The sequence below is a fragment of the Tupaia chinensis genome, unplaced genomic scaffold (assembly GCF_000334495.1).
Source record: "Tupaia chinensis unplaced genomic scaffold, TupChi_1.0 Scaffold143796_1, whole genome shotgun sequence".
NCBI classification, from domain to species: domain Eukaryota; kingdom Metazoa; phylum Chordata; class Mammalia; order Scandentia; family Tupaiidae; genus Tupaia; species Tupaia belangeri.
Window position 1 is genome coordinate 7,213,271 of NW_006203646.1, and position 20,724 is coordinate 7,233,994.

A 20,724-nucleotide genomic window follows, 5' to 3' on the forward strand; every position below is an offset into this window, starting at 1 on the left:
AACCTTTCCCCCTTTTTTTTTAAAAAAAAAAAAAAAAAAAAGATAATCTGTCTCTAGCAGACTAGTTCTACAAGGAATATTACTACGAGTGGTAGTTTTAACTTTATGAATAGTTAGCTTAATTAGGGTAAGAACAAAGCTATCTTCTGCATTTCCAGCCAGGGGCGGTAACTGCTACTAACACCAAAACAGGCCTGTCAGGCCCTGCTCTGTCCAGCTGCAAGCCCCTAGCAACCCCAAGCCCGCAGTGGTCTCTCCAGGGAGAGGGCTCCCATGCACTCACATCTGGCGCTTGATGTAGTCTTTCAGCAGCTCCTGGTCCACGCTATAAAGCTCAGTGCTGCTGACGTTGTCAAAGTAGTAGGTGATGTTGTTCATGTACTTAGGGGTGCGAGGCCCCTCCGTACCGTCAAACTTTCGGTAACCAAACTGGTAGTCAAAATGGGCTACGAGAGAAACAGGAGCCGTGAGAGAAAGGAGAATTCTGCCCACCTCCCCCGCCGCACTCCCTCGGACATCCCGGAGCCCAAAGGGGCCTCACGTACTTCGAGTGCCACCCCGGCCGCGTCCCCGGCCACGACCACGCCCCCGTCCACGGCCACGGAAGGAAGCCCGCGCCCCACCAGCCCCATCACTCTTCACACTCGATGTCTCATCCTGGTCGTGCCAGGCAGGCTCCGGTTTGGTCTCTGGTTGCCAGGCTGGGGTGGGGGGGGCCACGGGCACGGGCACGTAGGAGGCTGGCTCAGACCCTGTGGGGAGAAGGGGTGACAGGTGAGGCCTGAGGGTGTCTCCCGTGTCCAGGCCCTCCGTAGTGGGCAGTGCGTACCTTTGATCTCCCCGCGGCTGGCAGTTGTGTGTCTTGGCTCCTGTGGGCGAGTGGGGCGTGAGGCCAGTTTCTCTCTGGATACCTCAGGCTTCATGTCTATTTGCAACGGAACCCACTTGTGTTTGTTCCCTGGGGGACAGCATGGGCAGGTGAGAAAGGCTCGAGAGGGCGGCTCCCAGCCATCCCCACCCAACTCTTCTTCCCTTGCCACGGGCTTTTACCCAACTCACAATCTGGTAACCCTGGGCCAACTCCTTTCCTACACACTGGACCTCTTCCTCACCTCTAAAATAAGGAGGCCGGTGGCGCTCAGTGTGATGGAGACTCCCGGCTAACTCCCAGTATCGTCTCTGTGGCCAGGGAATCCCATTCTGGAGCGAGCCACAGGCTGCCCGGATTAAAGACTAGACTTCCCAGGCTCCCTCCAGACACGTGCCAAACGCTGCCTACGAGCACTGGAGCCCCCAAAAGGAAAGGAGATACATTCCCTCTCCTCTCTCCCTCCCCATCAGCTAGAATGACAACGAAATAGAGCGCCTGGCCATGGTGTAGCAGTAACACAATTAGATGCACGTGGGAAAGGTCCCAGGTTTGAATCCTGGGACCTCCACGAGCATCCCAGGTAAGCGCACATGTGACTGTTACCTGGGCTGGCTGAGACCAGGGGTGGACTGAGGCATGAGGACTGCTGGGATGCGGTCTCTCTCGTGGAAGAAATAGCAAACTTAAAAAAATAAACTTGGGACCAGCAACTGGCGTAAGGGTTATGTCACTGGACTCCCATGCAGAGCGGTTAGAGTCTTGGACCCAGCGGCTTAAAAAACGGACACTGGGCGAATGTGTGCACGTGCATGCCCCAAATCCTGAGAGAATGGAGAAGGGACTGAAGTGTGGCCGTCCTCCCTGGGGGAGGGGGGTCTTGCTTTCTGTCTCTGTCTCTCTCTCGGCAAGTGTACATATCCTACAGCAAAAAAACGCTCTATAAAAAAACACAATAATAAAATTTAAAAAGGGGGAGGGCAAACTTAGGACAGTGGCTAAGTGCTGTGCCTGGAAAACCAGCTCCACATGGCGGACCGTAATTCCAGTCCCAGTCCCCAGCCCCAGAATCTTGAAAAACACACTAGAACATGTGCATGTGAGCTCCAAATCCAGACAGGATGAAGAAACGAAGGAAAATGGGTTCCTGCATGACCAAGCCCCGTGGGGGGATGCCTTAGCCCTCCCCTTCTGAGCAGCATGAGTGCCCTCAGCAATCAAAAGAGGGGCAGGGGAAAGGGGCAGCCACCTTGGCTGAGAGCCAATGCACTGCAGCAAGACGCCGTGCTAAGCCTGGCCTACCGACAGGACGCTGTTGAACGGCAGAGTAAGTTTTATCTTATTAAACCACTGTTACCAAGGAACTCCATTAGCGTAGCCAATCCTGTATCCCGGCCACGTCAGCAGGCTTTTGGAAACTCTTGTCCATGAGAGTAGGAAATAGCCAATAGATGGCTGGGGAAAAGACTGCTGTGTCCCAGTGGCCTACGCCAACTGACCCTCCACTGGTACCTCAGGGGACACCTAAAATCCCTCCGGTATTGACCCAGAGTTCTGACACTTCATGGTTCTTTTGGTTTGCTATAGGGTGTGTGTACTCACCGGAGACAGACACAGCATGTGAAAAATCACCCACCAAGGGCCATGGCCACACTGAAATCCCTTCTCCTTTAGGGATTTTGGGCATGTACGCACACGCCCAGCATGTTTTTCAAGTCGCTGGGCCCAGGACTCCAGCCCTACAGATGACCATGAGAGATCCAGCCACTTTAACTACCACGCCACCTAGGTGGCCACATGGTTCTTTCTTTTTAGTTTCCAGGGTGGGATGTGTGTGTGCTCGCCAGAGAGAAAGAGAATGAAGAAAGCACCCCTCAATGAAGTATGGTCACGTGAAATTATTCTCCAGTTCTTTATCCTCTTGGGATCTGGGGCACGCACACATATATACCCAATCTATTTTTTTCAAGCCACGTGGGTCCAGATCCTTAACAACGAGGCCACAGGGCCAGCCCCGACATTCCCCTTCCCCAGCGTCCTGAAGAGCTCACCTTTCTTCTTCTGCCCGCCTCGCTGGCAGTCCTCATCCCCATTCTTCTCCTCCCCTGATTCATCCGATTTTGTTTTCGGGCTCTCCTTACTATCGCTCCCCTCTCCTTTCTCCTGTTCCTTCATGTCCTTCTTGGGTGGCAGCTTACGGGCAGGCTGAGGCTTGTGGGACTGTGGCTGCAACAAGGAGGAAAAGTGACAGGGAGGGGAGGTGAGTGTGACAGCCTCTTAGGACGGGAAGGAGAAGGCTCTCCGTCACAAAAAAAAACGGGCCAAAGAAACCGCAGCATGCTACGGCCCCTTTTCCACCTGAGATATGTTTGCTGGGATCCATGGGAGATGGGAGAGACAGCCAGTCTCTAGCCTCCGTGCGTCTAAATGAGAAGGCCACACCCAAGACTGAGAGGCTGAGGCTCACAGGACCCAAGTGTTTACTCCCTCAAATAGGCCCACGTGACCCTACCCAGGCATCTGTGAGATGGAGGAAATGCTGGCCCCAAGCCCATCCACACCAACCCTGTCTGTGAACTGAAGGTGGACACAGCTAAGGAGTAGGGACTAAGCCACTGGCCCAGAACAAAAGCACTATAAACAGGAGACCTAGGAGTCTCCCCGCTCCCAACCTGGCCTGGGAGTTTCGTATGCTTCCCTGGGACATGTGACCTGGAGGGCACTTGGCCTAGCGACCACTCATCTACTGCGATCATAGAAAGCCCAAGTGTGGTGATGAGGACACAGGCTTGAAATAATACAGTATACCTCACGACTCCAATTCCCACTTGGCCATCAAGGGCTAGTAATTAACCTGGGTCTCAGCGGCCTCACCTATAAAGGGCGGATTATAAAAGGACAAAGCTCAGGGTCCCTGTGAGGGTGCGATGAGATGATGAGCGAGCGACAGTGCTTGGCAGTACCTGACACAAAGCCAAGGCTCAAATGATGACAACTGATGGCTATTTCAACACTGCCCATATTAACCACTCCTTTTTAAAAAACAAGAAATGCGAGACCTGAGGCTCTGGAAGCGTAAGAAGTCAAATGTGCACACACAGAGAGTCCTAGTCTGCACACCCCGCCCCCAGACTCACCTGCACACTCTTGTGGGCTATCTCTCCAGGTGTGGGCCAGTTGATTGCATCTCCAAAGTCACCAACCTGTAAAGTATAGTCTATGAGAGCCCTGGGGGGTGACCTGCCTCTACCATTCAGTCCCTCACTTAAGCTCCATATCCACTGAAAAGACTAGAGGTCAAACCAGTCTGTCCATTAGGACTATCAACAATGGAGGCCCAGAAGTTCCTCTCCTATTAAGAACATCTAGAACTACCGACAGTCCAGAAATACTCACTAGAATGGGAAAAAGGCTACCACCTCCAGGAAGTCCCCCTGGGTTGCCCACTCCTATTGCTTACCTTGCTGCCTTTGCGCTGCTTAGGAACTGCTGCCCTCACCACCTTGGCTGGTGCAGAATGTTCTGTAGGAACAAGCAGAGAGTGATGGTTATGCACAGCCTGGGCGAGGAGCCCATTGCTAGCTTCTCTCCCTCATCACCATCTCCACCCCAGCAATTAGCCTACAGCTTCCCAAAGGGTAAGACACAGCGAGGAGGAAGACATGTGTTCAAACATCTAACGACTGGTTATTCAGGAAGGAATAACCATGGAAGGTGAGTATCAAGGGGGAGAGCTGGGAGCCAAAACCCCAGGAACCCAGACCTAGATGGGAGGGCCCTTACAGAGTATAGCTCTATCTCCTCGCAAGTCCACTCCAGAGCTAGCACTGTAACTGAGGGCCTCCAAATCCTGGCAGCTGTCATCAACGAAGAGTCAAAAAGACCCTTTGCTGCCCTAACATTCCGGAAGTCTGTGTGAGCACACCAGGGCTGGTGACCACAGCAAAGGAAGAAGTCCATAGACGGACAATCAGAAGTCCAGGGACCACACCAGGGCCAGGTCTGTCCTTAGTGACTGGTGGTCAATGGAAGGGCAGCCACTCAGGAAAGGTTCTGTCTGCTCTCAGTTTACAAAGAAAAAGTGAGCTTCAGTTTGACTCAGTGGTTCTACCTCTAGGAATTTACTCTAATGATACAACGAGATAAGAACTACATATAAGATACCCACTGAAGGGCTATTTATAATTTAATACCTGTGTGTCCAAGAGTAGGGAACTGTCTGAATTACGGTTCATCTATCTTTAGCACAGTCATTACAGAAACAACGATCTCTACTGATACAAAAAAATGGGCACAATAAACAGAAGTTACACGCAATCCTGTTTTTATGACACAAATGTACAGGCCAGCAGCTGGCACGGTGGCTAGGGTGTTGAAATCCCACTATGGCCAACAGCGAGTGGTTCAAGTCCTGAACCTGGCGGCTTGATTTCTTACTCTCTGTGTCTCTCTCTGGTCAAATTAAAAAGAAATCCCACAAATGTATAATACAGTATGAACTTTGGAAGAATATACAGAAGAGTATTCAGGAGTTAAGTTGTATATTTACTATGATTTTAACTTTCCAACATAAACATGGCTTTAAAAAAGAAAACAAATGTCTTTTTTTGTTTGCTTTGAAGGAAGTGGCTCTAGCAGGTCCAGTCCCTTCTACACCCACACTTGTTCTCCTAATGCATTTCTGAAGACCCAGGACTTCTGCCTCTTCCTTCCCCAGAGGCCCACAGGAAAAGACACATCCTGGGGCTGTGCTCACCCACTTCTCCCATCACTCTGCTGGCCAGTCATGCCAGGACAAGAGCTGCCCCCCGTCCCTGAGCAAAGAAATTCACCTAGTTGGCTTCAAAAGGAATGTTCTACTCCTTGATCAGAATCATGTTCCCTTAATGAGTAGAGAGTGTCCTTGCCTGACTCCTAACTGTGAGGCCACTGCACACCTGGCTTCCACCTCCTACCAGAGCCACTGCCCCCTCAAGACAACCCACATGCCTTCTGAGAGCTAGAGTCACGGAGCTCAGGTCACAGCCCTCCCCACCCCTAGTGCTGGGCAGTGAAGAGCCAGGAAATCTCAGATCCAAGAGGATGGAGCTCCTAGGCCCAGGGGGCTACTCTGTACCTACTCTTGTGTGACTTCTGAGCTGGCCCAGACAAGCCCAATACCACTCAGCTCTCTAACGAGGCTAAAGACAGTCACCTCTTCAAAGACCAGGCTAGTGGACACCCAGGCTGTGGCTGCTAAGTATTTTTCCTAGAACCCAGTACACTTACTTAGCACAGGTACCAGGAGAGCAGGCCAAAGGGCCTGCAGCACCAAGTTCTGGAACAGGAAGCTGGAAAGGACTGGAATCAGGTTCAGAGGGCAAAGTGTTCTTAAAGATTTTCTTTGAAAAGGGTCAGACACCGTGATCTCCCTGCTTCCTACTCTATGCACCAAGGTCACAAGTGGCTATGGCGGTCCTGAAAGTTTGGTCTCTGAGATCACGTGGAGCCCTCACGCCAGAGAGATCCACTGCTTTCCTATTCTGCCACTGATCCCAAGCTGTATCTGACTAGTCTGGGCGTACCTAGGGATATCCTTTTAGTAGTCCTGTGGGGCAGCCCATGTGAGGTATGTTGAAAAAGCCCCAAGGACAATGGTGCCCTGATCTTGCTCTGCCTTCAGCTAGGGCCAGTCTGCCCCTGACAGGAACACCCCTAGAGAAGGAAAAATCCACTGGGGAGAGTGAACCACTTCTGCCTTTCTATGAAATTTGTTGACCTGTTAAAACTGAATGGGGCCTCAGGAAGCCCAAGCTGAGCTGCTGAGGAACTGTGCAGGAGGCAGGAAGACGAGTTACACATCCTTTTCTGGGTCCCCCTCCCAGGCGCCCACCCTTCACTAAAAAACTGCACACATGTACGCAAATAGAGAACGTCTAGGTCCAGATGGGCCTGGCATCCGAAAGCGGCTCCCAGTTAAAACCAGCTGTTTTTTTGCACAGGCATCAGTCCCCACATAAGGCACCATCCCAGCCAAATCAGGGTTCAAGCCACTGCCTCCCATCTCTGCTCTCTGAACCTTGTGCCGACCATCACTGACCCAAGCCCAGCTCAGGAAAACACCACAGTCCATGAGCCCAGGAAATGGCTGTAGAATGTCAGAGCAGCAAGAAAGGACCATTATTCTTTTTTCTTTTTAAAGAGGTTTTTGCTATAGGACATGTGCGCTCGCCAGAAAGACAGAGACAGAGCCAGAAAGCGAGAAATCACCCCCTAGGGGGGATGGCCACAACACAATCCCTTTTCCTCCATTCTCCTCCTGGGATATTGGGCACTCACGCACACGCGCCCGGCATGAATTTAAGCCCCCGGGTCTGGGACTTGAACTACGGTCAGCTACACTGGAGTCCAGTGACATAGCTGTTACACCAACAGCTGGTCCCAGGACCATTGTTCTTAACCACTCCTTTTTGTAGTAAAGAACTGAAGCTGCAAAAGGGGGCAAGGCTTCCCCAAGTCTAGCTGCAGAGTCAGTCCTGACTCCCTTGCCAGTGCTCCAAATGACTTCACCCAAAATTCCAGGGGATAGAAGTGGTTCCCACATGTCCACAGTGAGGGAACAAGTTAAAACCTTCCTCTTAGAACACCCCTTGGTCTTTCCTACTGATGGCAGGGAGAGCCTCTGGGGAGAGAAGGATATAGGAAGTGTGAAGAGGGAAGCCTGAGGCATGACCCAGGGTGCTTACCTCCTAGAGGTCTCTGGGAGAACTGCAGATAAACACCCTAGGAGGGCCTTTCCTCCTTACACTAAGGTAAATCGGGGCTAAAGGGTTGCTTGGAAGAGGGGGAAAACCACTTTCTATCCCATAAAACCACAGCTAGCCAGAAGCCAAGACTGACCCTAGATGTGGGGGGATGGAGGCTTCCTGTACATACATGCACATTTGCTGAATTCCCTCTTGGCTGACGGCGGTTCGAGTCCTGGACTAGGCAGTTTGAAACTCACACCAGGCACATATGCACGATGCCCAAAATCCCGAAAGGAGGACAAGATTTTGCAGCATGGCCATTCCTCCCTGGGGCGTGATTTCTCACTTTCTCTGTGTCTCCAGCAAATGCGCACGCCCTATAGCAAAACGTTTAAAAAATTTAAAAATAAAACAAACAAAAGTAAAGTATACCTGTCCTGAGATGGGTACTGAACTTGAGCTGTGAAATACTGCCTTTATTGATCAAAAATGAAGATTTTCTGCTGAGACCTCCCCCTCCCTCCACAATCATTTCTAGAAAGGCACAAACCGAAGCCAGGCCCATCCTCAGATGGATACTCAACTTGAGCTGTGAAATACTGCTTTTGCACGGTGTGCGTGCGCATGGTGTGGTTTTCATTTTTTGCTTTTTAAAATTAAATCTAATGCTTTTAAAATATTATCTTCTTATCCCTTTCTCCTTTTTCATTTTATTTTTTCTTCTTTCCTCTTCTGATTCTTTTCCTTTTTTATCTTTATTCACTGGCTGCTCAACCTCTACGCACTGTGTGTCTAGACAGGTACAAGTGAACAGGATCCAAACATCTGAATACAATTAGGGTCGGAATATTCCTCTATTCCCACGAAATCTGATACACAAAGGGTGAAAACAGAACAGAAGAAAGATTGCAGATCACTTCTTTCTGCGCATCTCTGAACGCTCAGATTGAACTTCAAGAATTAGGAAGAAATGCAACATCCGTCAGACAACTAGAAATCACTACAGGGTCACAAGAAATACGGGAAACAAGAAAATATCTCAGCTAAAAGAGATGGAAGAGAAGAGAGACAATGAACTGCAGAAGAGGCAGGAGAGAGGAGCTGATGAGTTCCAGGAGATGAGGAAATTCCTGCAAGATCTAAAACAGGAAATACACACTATAACAAAGAATCAAATGGACCTGTTAGAGATGAAAGCTACAGTACAGGAAGTCAAAACCTCCCTTGAAAGTATTAAAAGCAGACTAGATCATACAGAAAATTAAATCTCAGATGTAGAAGATAGAATCACTGGCCTAGAAAAATCCACCACAAAGACTGAGAAAATTGCCCCCCAAAATGAGAATAATATATGAGAAATACTAAACACCATCAAATGGCCAAACATCTGGATAACTGGTATTCCAGAAGGCAAAGAGACTCATAAGGGCATTGATAATCTATTTCATGAAATCCTGCAAGAAAACTGTCCAAACCTAGAGAGGCATTCAAATATCCAGTCACAAGAAAAACAAAGGACCCCAAATAGAATCAACCCAAGGAGATCTTCTCCAAGACATATAACCAGACTGACCAACCACAGACAAAGATAAAATACTAAGATTCAAAAGAGAGAGACATCAAGTTACCTACAAAGGATATCCCATCAGACTAATGGTAGACCTCTCATCAGAAACAATGTGAGCGAGGAAAGAATGGGAAAATATATTCAAAGTGTTAAGGGAAAAGCAATTTCAACTAAGAATACTGTACTCAGCAAAATTATCTTTCATATGGGAAGAGAAGAAAAGAACATTCTCAGATAAACAAAACTTGAAAGAATTTACCAACACCAGACCAGATCTCCAAGAAGTTCTCAAGGGAGTGCTATACCAGGAAAATTAAATACAGACACACAGAAATAAGAGTTCAAAAACTAAGAAAAGGGCCAACTTAATCGTAGGGACAAGTCTGGAGTTGAGTATTATATCCCAGAATTTAATTGGGAAGATCAAACCACAACAGAGATGAAGTACATGAGACTGAATTGGTGACATAGTACTTTATGACTTTTGACTAAAATATTGCTGATTTTCTTCTAAGTTTTGTTTTCCAGTTTTAAGGATTTTTGTTCTGTCTTGAGCTGCCAATAGGTTCATGTACCTACTACTTGAATCCTGACTGGTTTACTGGCTTTAAGTTTTAAGCAAAGTTCCTCAGCATTTCTTTGATTTGTTAAAGTTAAAACTGCTTTTCTTGAAATTAAAAAAAACCTATTTAATACCTATATGGCATCAGCTAGGTGCTGCTACCTTATGGCATATTCATTCTACTCAGAGTTTCATGCCTAAAGTCAGATATGTACTCAGAGATATGTACATACCAGCTGAACTAGCTATTGAAAGTAGTAACATTATATACGAAATTTTGTGAATCAATAAAATGTGGGGGGGGAAAGGAATGGAAAACAACTATAGACACCTGAGATAGTGCGGGAGGACGTTGGGAAATGGCAGAGGGTGAGAAATAGGGGTTTTATATATATATATATATATATACATATATATATATATTTGAGAGGTTTTTGTTATAGGGTTCATGCGCTCAATAGAAAGACAGAGAGACAGAAAGCGGGAAATCATCCCCCAGGAGGGATAGCCATGCCACAATCTCTTCTCCTCCATTCTCCTCTCGGGATGTTAGGCACTCACACACATGTGCCTGGCGTGAGTTTAAGCCACCGGGTCTGGGACTTGAATCATGGTCGAATACATGGGAGTTCAGCGACATAGCCTTATGCTAACTGCTGGTCCCAAGTCTTAATATTATATACATATATATATATAAAATTAGAAATGGAAAGTTAGTGATGATAACATGTATGATTAAGATACTATGCAGTATATTCTGGCTGGGAAATCACATTTTGTATTGCTGTGACAATGCTCAGGGAATGAATGTAAATTAATTAAAGAGTTTCAGAAAATAAATTAATTAAAATAATGCATATAAAACCTATATATGAATTTCCAGAAAGTTTATACCAAAATAAACTCATTCTTCAATTCCAAAAAAAAAGGGTGAAGTATACCAAAATTACTATGTACAAGAAGTAATCTAAACTGGGGAGACTTCCTGAAGCTGTATCTTCATGGTAAACTTTTTATTTACGTTACTCTATTTAAGATTATTTCATGTAGTGGTACTGGGAACCAAGCCACTATCGCTGATAAGACAAAAGGAAACAGAGGACAAACAGTGGGTGCTGAGAGATGGCAGAACAGAAATTAATGACTGAAATGGCAGGAGCAGGGATGGAGGCTCTCCGTACGGTAAAGTGGAGTGCTGACCACACAAACTCTTCTAACCCTCTGACAGCCTTTCTCACTGAGCTTCAACTTCCAAGTGTTTAACACCCCTTCATTCAAGCACAACCTACAAGAGGCAGACAGGGCACTTCAGTTATGCAATGGACTTCCCTGGAGTCCCTACCTGCTCTGCCCCTTGCAGAGTCCCTATGGACTCCAGCTTCCTCTGTGAACCTGAAGTCATCAAGGGGCTGGCTGGAGCATGTGCTGAGCGCATAGTAAATGTTCTACATGCTAAGAATTACCATTCGGATTCGTAAAGGAAGCTCCCTATTTCCAAGTGAGAAATAATCTCCACCTTTACCAAAAAAGAGAACGAGAGAGACAGACAGAAACAGAGAATCAGTAACAGCTCAACATGAGAAAAGAATGTGTGGAAAAAACTTTTGAGGACCAATTCACTTCATTCATCCAATCAAGATTATCAACGAGGAACCCCCAGCCAGGGGAACACACACAGTGCCTTCCCGAGGCAGGAGATGGCTGAGCTCCAGGGCAAGTTTCTCCAGGAAAGAGGAAAAAGCTTTAGAACACTGCAGTATCAAACAAGAAAACATATAGGGGAATTCACCACAAGTCCCCCCAGAGAGCTTTGGCATAAAGCTCTGCTTGCTAGAGAGGAAGAACATGGGGAAGGCCTGGAGATCCCTTTCAGTTGAAGAAATGTAGCCATTCAACGCTTTACTCAATACAGAAAAGGAAGATAGCCCAGGCCTCAAGGAGTCAGTCTCTCCCCAGTCAACCAAAGAGGCTAAACTCATAAACACTCAGAACAAAACAGATAAAGAGTTTAAAAGTATTTTCTACATACTGTCTTGTTCTAAAAAGATCCTAAGGCTGTTCACCCTGGAATAAAAGCTACCCAGAGGAGCCAGATCTAAAAAGTCTACAGGTTCGATCAAAGGAGAACTAGTGAAGGTGTTTTTGGGGAGAAGGCAGATGGATGGATACAAAGTACTGGCAGGATGAAGGGAACAGGAATTAAAACTGAGTTCTAAGAAAGGTGAGAAGGTTGGAGGGCTGGGAGAAAGCCTGCAGGACCCAGAATGTGCACAAGCGAACACCAGATCTCAGGCAGGGACTGCCAGGAGAATGGAAGACCAAGCATTTGGGGTTGGCATCAGCTTCTCCAGAAGGTTATCTAAAGGGCAGAGTTTCCCCTGACTGCGAAAAACTGTTCCTGGGGAAGAAGGTAGTCTGTTGGGTTTAGGGGCTGCATTACATTCATACCACCCACCTGCTGCCCTCCACCTGGCCATTAGGGCATCCTCCTGGGGGTCTCCCCCAGGTCCCAATGCGGTGAAGTGCACTGCAATGTGCCCTGGCTGTATGGTCCCCGCTACATGCCAATCACTCTGCTGTCCCTCCAGACTATGCTTTCCCTGAAGGCAGGGGCTGGGCAGTTTTCACAGCAGTGACCCAGGGCCTCACAACACAGGAGACACTTAAGGAATGGGGAGTTCACACATATTCGATGTGGTTTCAGACTAGAGAAGAGAGGCTTTACAATTCCTGCAGCTATGGTCTCAACACAGCCTTCAAATAGACCTTCCCCAGGGAGAGAAAAATACGTGTGCTGGACAATGCTGGCTCCGAGAAACCCCGGCCCCAGTCCAGACTCACCCCTCCATCTGGTGTTTAACCGTGGGGCAGTACCTACCACTCTCTCCAAGCCTCACCTTCCTCAACTGAACAACAAGTAGTGATACTGGGCCTACGGTTGGGAGGACAGAGAATGAAGACCCACCAGTGAGGTTTCTCAAAGCCGGAGACGTGCTGGCAACGAATTGTAGGATCTTAATAGTAACAAGGGCAGAAAACAGGCACTGAGAACTTTTGAGATGCCACTGACTGTTGGGATTCTCCAACTTACCCTTAGAATTTCAGTGAGTCAGTTCCTCTCCCTGGTCCCACCGTACAAATGAGAAGATGGCGGCACACGAAGGAAAAGCTTTTTGCCAAGATCAGAGTCAGCAAGCAACAGGACTGGATATGAAGCCAAGCAGTCTACCTCTAAAACCCGTGTCCCCCACGAGGAGGTGAAACGGCAGCTAAGGGTCCAAGTCACCACTTGGGGTCCAACAGGGTAGGCCATCACTAGGAGGGTAGTGGCATCATTTTACTTACTGGGGAAACCAAGTCCGGTGCAGGGAAGCCTAAGGTCGGAGCTGGGCAAGTAACACGTGGGGCTGCGTGTCAGTGGCCTGATGATGCCCCTCTTCCTCATCCAGACAGAGGAAAGGAAAACTGCCAGTAAGCACACCCAGCTGGACTCCCTAAGTGTAGTCCCGGGACACTTTATGAGGAAAGTCACATTACTTCCAGGCCCACTTCTCGGTCTCCCCCACCCAAGTCTCTGCCCCAGCGGGGCTACTCGGTCATGCCCTGGGCCACAGCACAGAGGCTGCTGAGGGAGGAGGCCGTCACCATCTGCCAGAGCTACAGCCCAGGACTCGGACTACAGATAACCTGGAAACCTTTTTTTGGGGGGGTGGGGGGGAGGTTTTTGCTATAGGGTGCGTGTGTGTGCCAGAAAGACAGAGACAGAGAGACAGAAAGCGAGAAATCACCCCCCAGGGGAGAGGGCCACACTGCAATCCCTTCTCCTCCCATCTCTTGGGATCTTGGGCACGCACGCACACACACCCGGTGTGAGTTTAAGTCACTGGGTCTGGGACTCAAACTGCAGCCGACTACATGAGAGTCCAGCGACACAGTCATTACGCCAACTGCAGGTCCTCAATTTTTTTTGTTTTTGTTTTTTTTGCTTGTTTGTTTTGTTTTGTTTTTGATAACTGGGAAACTTTCTAAGGAGAGGGCAAAGCAGCAAGAAAGGAAGTCTGCGTTACACTACCCACCTGTGCCCATCCCTCTCGACCTAGCCTGGGGCAGAGTCTGCGATAAGCCTGGCCACCCTCAGCTGTCACCCAGCCAGGGGACAGTGTGGAGACAAAGTGTCAAAGCAGAGGAGCTTAGAGATAGGCCTTTCATCTCAATCCCACTGACTCTAGCACACCCTAGAGGGCAACATTCTCCAACAAAATAAAAAGAATGGAGGATTAACTCTCTCCTGGTTGACCAGTTCTTACATCACTGCCTCCTAGAGAGGCCTCTCTCTGCCCAGTCCTCCCACCCAGGTTTCCCCCAGACCTACAGATAAAACACCATCGGGTACTCCTGGAGGGAAGAGTGGGCCGAGAGAGAAGGCGAAACCTTCAGAAGGTCAAGCCATCTTGAGGCCCTGCTGAAATAAGGTGTAGGCCATTAGGCAGCCTGAGAGCGCAGTCTTGTGTCCCTTTGGCCTGGGAGGAGGAGCATAGAGTAAACTGGGCTCTGGTCACATGATGCCTGCCTGCTTGCCTGCCTGCCTGCCTGGCCTGGCCTGGCCCAGCCCAGCCCAGCCCAGCCCAGCCCAGCCCAGCCCAGGCCCTGGCAGCCCCAGCCACTATCTTTAGCCTGCAGCGTCCCAGGCAGTTTGGTATTCCCACTCTCCCTGTCAGAAATGAACACTGCCGCACTTGGGTGGCCATGGCCACATTCACTGCTGGTACCAGTCCCCGAAGTCCATTCTAAAAGCTGATGACTGAAAATCATCACAGCTGAGCTGTATCAGTGGCCATTGTAGTCCTGGCCTCCAAGTGCCAGCTCCCTAATCCAGTCTTTTCTGAACACACTGGGTTCAAGGTAGTACAGTAATAACTGCCTACTGAACACAGATGAGGTGCCCAAAACTCAAAGATGCTTTCTATATGACTCCAATTAATCACCTCAAAGTCACCATTCTCCCAGCTGTCCAGCAAATGAAAGTGAGAGCAGAGATTTGCCCAAGGTCACAGTATATCTTGAAGCAAGATGGCGGACTCCTTAGTCACAGATCTCAGGGTACGCTCTCCTCAGTACGCTCTCCTCAGGAGGCCTCAGTGGCTGCCCAGCCTAACTCTGAATTAAGATCTACTTCAGTCTACCATGTAGGATCTTCAGAGAATTTGCCAAGGCTCAGAAATGGTTGGTCTACCATAATCGGGCCCTAGCCCTATTAGACTGGCCCCTGAATAAGGGCCTTTAGGCAATTTCCCGTCAGAGGTTAAGGAGATGGTTATAATGACCTCTGGCCAGAGCCCTCCCTACTGGCAGACAACCACAGATGGACTCAAGGTCAGGGCGTCAAGTAAGGTAATCAAAGGATCCCTGCCATTTTCGTGACCCTACCTTCTCCCCTCCCATATAAATACATCACCTCTGGTCAGTGTATTGGGCTGAAGCACCTTGGGCATCAGACCCCTGGATACTCCTTCTCTCAAGAAACTTGCCTTTTCCCCTTGAGATGGAGCCTCCTGAGTCTTACCTAGAACGCTGACAACTATGTCCTCACATAGTGCCGAAGTTGCTATTTTTAATTGAGAGAGCTTGCACTCTTAAGAGACAGACAGAAAAGGGGACCCACAGGAGCATGGCCACACATCCCTTAACCACCAGGCAATGGGGCCAGCCTGGAGCCAAAGTTCTTTATATGTGAGCAGCTCATTGTCACAACCACTCTAACAAGTGGGTATGGTAGTGATTTCCAGTTAATAGATGAAGAGATCAAGGCTAAGGAGCTAAGTGATTTGCCCAAGGTCACCAAACCAGTACAAAGCAGAGGTGGGACTGAAACCCAGGTACAGCCGGGCCTTCCCAGCCTGCAATGAGCCCCAGGTAGAGAATGACTAGGAGCCTATGAGGATAGGGTCTATGTTCTACTTCACTACGTCTCTGAAGCGCAGAAATGCAGCCCATAAATGGCAGGCCCACACTAAATAGAAGGGAGGAATTTACATAGGGATGGATGCTTCTCAAAGAATTTCCAGAGCATTCTCTTCCAGGGAGAGATGTTAATTATACCTTTGCATTATGACTGAACAGCACAGCTGTCACAGCAGACTGACAGCCATACAGCCTTTCTCAGCAACCCCTCTGGGGTCTAGACCTATGCAGGCAGGCTCTGTTGGAGAACAGAGCCTGTAAATCAGCACACTTCAAACACCTAAGGCCAGCTGTGGGAACAGAACTGAGAAGGTGTGCAGCAGACAAAACAGCACAGCAAATCCCAAAGGGCACAGACTTCTTCTGCCTCCAGGCCCCAGGCAATACCATAAATCACAAGGCTGGTTCAACCATGCCAAGCTGGAAGCACAGGCACTCACCAAGGAGGCAGCCCCTTTTAAAGCAGCTGCAGCTTCACCCACAAACACAAGCTTAGTTCTGCCACACCTTCTGAGATTTCTTTTATTGTATGCAAAGGTCAGAAAAAGCACCCCCAATGGGGTGCAGTCAGCTGCAATCCCTTCTCCTCCATTCTTCCCTGCCATCAGGATCCTGGGCATGCACACACATGTACCTGGTGTGTTTTTCAAGCCACTGGAGCCAGAACTTGAACTACAATTGGCTATGTGGGATCTGGCTCTTTTAGCCACTGTGCAACGGGGCTGGACTCTTGAGTTTTCAAGTAAAGCAGAAAAATAAAATAGATCTCTAAGATAATTAATGTTCTGCTTCCTAAGTACTGTTAATCAATCTGCATTAAAAAGAGAAGAAAGAAAGAGGGAAAGAAAGAAAGAAATCTATCTGTGCTAGCCAGTGGTGTAGTGAAGGTAGCGGGATCCCACATGGCCCACATTGAGAGGTTCGAGCCTTAGTCCCAGCAATTTGAAAAACATACTGGCATGTGTGTATGGGTGCCCAAAATCCTGAGAAGAGAATGGAGAAGAGACTGTAGCATGACTGTCCCCCATGAGGATGCTTTGTCACCCCCCTCCCCTCCCTGGTGGACATACTTGCCTTCTAGCAATCACTAAGAAAAAAAAAGAAAAGAGCAAAGAACACAGAACTACCATAAATGTGTGGTATTTATTTATTTTTAATTTTTGCTACAGGACATGCGTGCTTGCCCAAAACATGGGGGGTGGGGACATTGAGAATGCACCCCATAAGAGGAAGGGCCACACAATTCCTTCTCCATTCTCCTTGAGATTTTGGGCATGCACGTACAAGTACCTGGCGTATTTTCCAAGTAGCCAGGTCTACAACTCCAACCACGCTGTCAGTCATGTGGGACCTGGGCACCTTAATCTCCACGCCATCTGCTGGTCCTATTTATTTCTGGGGGGAAATTTTTGAACATGCTTGGAGCCAAAAAAAAGGGAGAGGGGAAGAAAGTGTCATGACATCAGATTTAGCAGACTTTCGGGACCCAGTTACATCTGAATTACAGATAAACAATTAGTAGATTTTCAAACTAAGTATGTCTCATGCAATATTTGCAACACATTTATACTAGAAATTCAGTATCTGATATTCAAATCTAGCTGGTTGTTCAGTATGTTCATTTGCTAAATCTGGCCACCATAGTAAGGAGGACCATTGCCTCGTGTTCCAAACTAGATGTGGGGGAGTAGCCAGAGTCCAGAGCTGGAGAGACTGGATGCCAGTGCTGGCTCAGGTGCTCGGGTCTTGGCTGCGGATGCCTGGCAGGAATCCTCCTCTGGGTTTCTCCGTTCAGGGGCCTGTGGCAGGGGTGGGTGGAAGTGGTGTCATCTGCAGTCCTTCCAACCCTAACATCTTGTGATTATTGCCATTCCACCCTGATCCCTTAACAGGTAGCCAGCTTTACAGGGGACAAACTATCCCTGAAACACCACTACAGAGGGTTTTGGCCTCAGACTGTGCTGGCAAAGAACTATCCTGGCCGTGGTGCCGCAGCAGGAAAACGAGTGCTTGGTGATGCTGAAGCCACACGAAGGAAGGTCCCAGGTTTGCATCCAGAGATTTCAGAGAACACACAAAATGCTTATGCACCACCTGCCCCTGACCCAGGCTGGCTGAGGGTGTGTGACAAGAAGACCCTTTGTGCGTGTTTGGTTCTCTTTTGCTCTCAAGGAATAGGGGGATGGGGATGAGAAAACCCCAAAAAGACTTTTGAAAAGGGAGGAAGGCAAAGGGCATGGTGACAATGCAACTGGATTCCCATGGGAAGGTCTAGAGTTACCTCCCCTCTGCATGCTGGGTGCACAAGTCTGTGATCTGAGATCAACGGTATGGCACGAGGACCCTATCTATATGAGGTACTTCTCTTTCTCTCTCTCTCTGTCTCTCAGGAGGAGAGAAATAAAATGAACAGAAGAATTATCTAAGTAGCTTATCAAAATATAGACTCCTGGGTTCTAGCCTCCAAAGCTTTTGCTCAGGAATGGTGGGATCAGGAACCTGCTAGGCAATTCAGCAGACAGGTTTTCTTTGAACATTCTTCGGGTTAGACTAAACTCTGCCAATGAGTGAGACTGCCAGGAAGGAAGAGACCCCGGTCTCCACTCCCAGTCCAGGGTCTCACACATATACAGACTAGACTTAACCAGCTCCCAAGAGCAGGTGGTTGCGTTCAATACACACACAAGCAGCAGCCAGAGGAAGGGCACACGCGGAACTCATTCGCTCCGATCAGCCACCAGTCCAGTCTTCATCAGAAACCAAGGACAGTCAGGCCAAGAAGCCACAAGGTGAGGATCTTGACAGATATGAGGTCACAGGGATCATTTTGGGCTTGGGGTTTAATTTTACAAATGCCAAAGTCTGACTGTACCAGGCAAAAGAAAAAGGAAAGCAAACTGTCTGCTTCATCCTTATAGTAAAAAATCCTGCACCTCTCTCTCTCATTTTCTAAAGTCTCACTCCTCCAGTCTCAGCCTCCTGAGGGGAGGTTCCAAGCCCAGGCCACCATGCCCACCTGTTGGTTGGACTGGCCAGGTCCAGGTATCATGTGGTCCTAGTTTGCAGAGCACCACCGCTGGATCCCTCCACCCTTTCTTACCCTAAGCCTTGCAAACCGGGCACCAAACATCCTAAGGTTGAAGTCTAAAAATAAGAATGTCTACCACTAACTAAACAAGAAACAAGCCTCCTGCTGCTGGGCCTTTTGTGTGAATGGTGGGCTTTTCTTTTTGTTGTTGTTGTTGTTGTTGTTGTTGTTGTTGTTGTTGTTGTTGTTGTTGTTGTTGTTGTTGTTGTTGTTGTTGTTGTTGTTGTTGTTGTTGTTGTTGTTGTTGTTGTTGTTGTTGTTGTTGTTGTTGTTGTTGTTGTTGTTGTTGTTGTTGTTGTTGTTGTTGTTGTTGTTGTTGTTGTTGTTGTTGTTGTTGTTGTTGATTTGTTTCATCCTCACAACAGAGTAACAATTTTCCAGATTTTAGAAGATACTGAAAGTTAAGTGGTTAGCTGGAGGTCACTGAGTGAGACTGGTTTTTATTCCCCCAATCCCAGGCTACCCCAGGCCGGTCAGCGGTCGGCACTGTAGGAGACCAAACACAGGTTCTTTATGTCCCCAAGGGCTCCAGGTCAAGCCTGTAGGCCCTATACTGAGGCCACAGGCAGCAGCAGAGTCTAATTTTCTGAGCCCATTAGTTTACCTGCCAGGTAGGGAATGATGCCACTCAGCACAGGGAAAGAAGGGGGAACAGTCATCAGGAATAAAAGCACTGTTTATTGCAAAGGCAATGCTCCAGGGCCACGTGTGCTCTGGCCAGCACCAAAGCCCTAGAGGGAATTTTACCTCCTCCAGTAGATCAGAAAGGACAGCAGAGGAAACTACAAAGATCCCCAAAGTCAAAGGGCTGGAAGTAGAAAAAGCAGAGGTTTTGTAAAAGTCTTGCTCCAAGGAAAAGAACCTAAACCACTGTCCAACTAAATTACCTTTATCACCCTTAGGAAAGGCCAAGCAGCTCATGAGGTACTTCATTACTCACTACTACATCTAAATCTCACTGTAAGTTTGAGATAGAAGGGTGTACATGGTTCTATCCATTTTACAGAAGACAGAACAGTGATTTTTTGTGGCTGGTCCCAAGAGCATCCAACTGACTACTGGTAACTTGGCTAGGGAGTGGGGTCTGTGTAGCAGACATTAAGGAAGCAACAATAGTGAACAAGAGGGAACCAGCAGTTAGCATAATGGCTATGTCGCTGGACTCCCATGTAGTCAACTGTGGTTTGCGTCCCGGACCCGGTGGGTTAAAACTCACGCCAGGCGCGTGTACATGCGTGCCCAAGATCCTGAGAGGATAATGGAGAAGGGATTGTGGCGTGACCATCCCCCCTGGGGGGTGATTTCTCGCTTTCTGTCTCTACGTCTCTCTCCGTCTGTCTGGTGAATGCATGCGCCCTATAGTGAAAAACCTAATAGTGAACAAGAGAGGGTTCACCTTATGCATGGGCTTTAATTAAATCTCACCTGTGATCACTGATCTAGACTGCCTGGGGTTCTGTACTCAAGATCCTAAGGCCGCTAAGAAGCTCAGGAAAAACCAGGGATCAATGTCTGCCAATGGCAGGAGGGACTGCAGCCACAGGCATGAGTATATGATTCCAGACTGGCAATGACTGAACAGGGCTCTTCACCTCAATATTAGCCCATACTACATGTCAGACGCACACAGAAGTGGGCAAGATCGCCAAGGGATCAGCTCATGAAACTAGTGGCTGGTGTGAGAGCTGACTTGTGTGGTGGTGGGCTTAATGATCTTTCCTCCAGGGTCCATTGCCCTCACTCCAAAGCAAAATACAGAAAGAACAAAGTACAAAAAAACACAAGCAAGAATTAAGGAACAGGTACCTCTGTGGAAAAAGCACTGGACAGGGGGTCAGAAAGACTGCCTGCTTCCCTGGCCTATCCTGCTTCAGATCACCAGTGGAGAGGTGCAGCTGTAAAGAACATGAGACTCTGGGCATGGTGAAGGTGCTGGACTCCCACATGGCA

General features: G+C 48.3%; 1 protein-coding gene across 3 annotated transcripts in view; it reads right to left on the bottom strand.

Annotated features, from left to right (window-relative positions):
* Positions 1-20,724, bottom strand: part of LARP1 (La ribonucleoprotein 1, translational regulator) — a gene marked incomplete at its 5' end in the record, with an annotated part of 70,211 nt that overhangs the window by 25,666 nt on the left and 23,821 nt on the right. Inside the window, 6 exon segments of one of the 3 annotated variants that reach the window (XM_027766946.1) lie at positions 284-446; positions 645-752; positions 830-958; positions 2,920-3,094; positions 4,006-4,071; positions 4,329-4,390. In XM_027766946.1, the coding sequence (XP_027622747.1) occupies positions 284-446; positions 645-752; positions 830-958; positions 2,920-3,094; positions 4,006-4,071; positions 4,329-4,390 (703 nt within the window). 3 annotated transcript variants of the gene reach the window in all.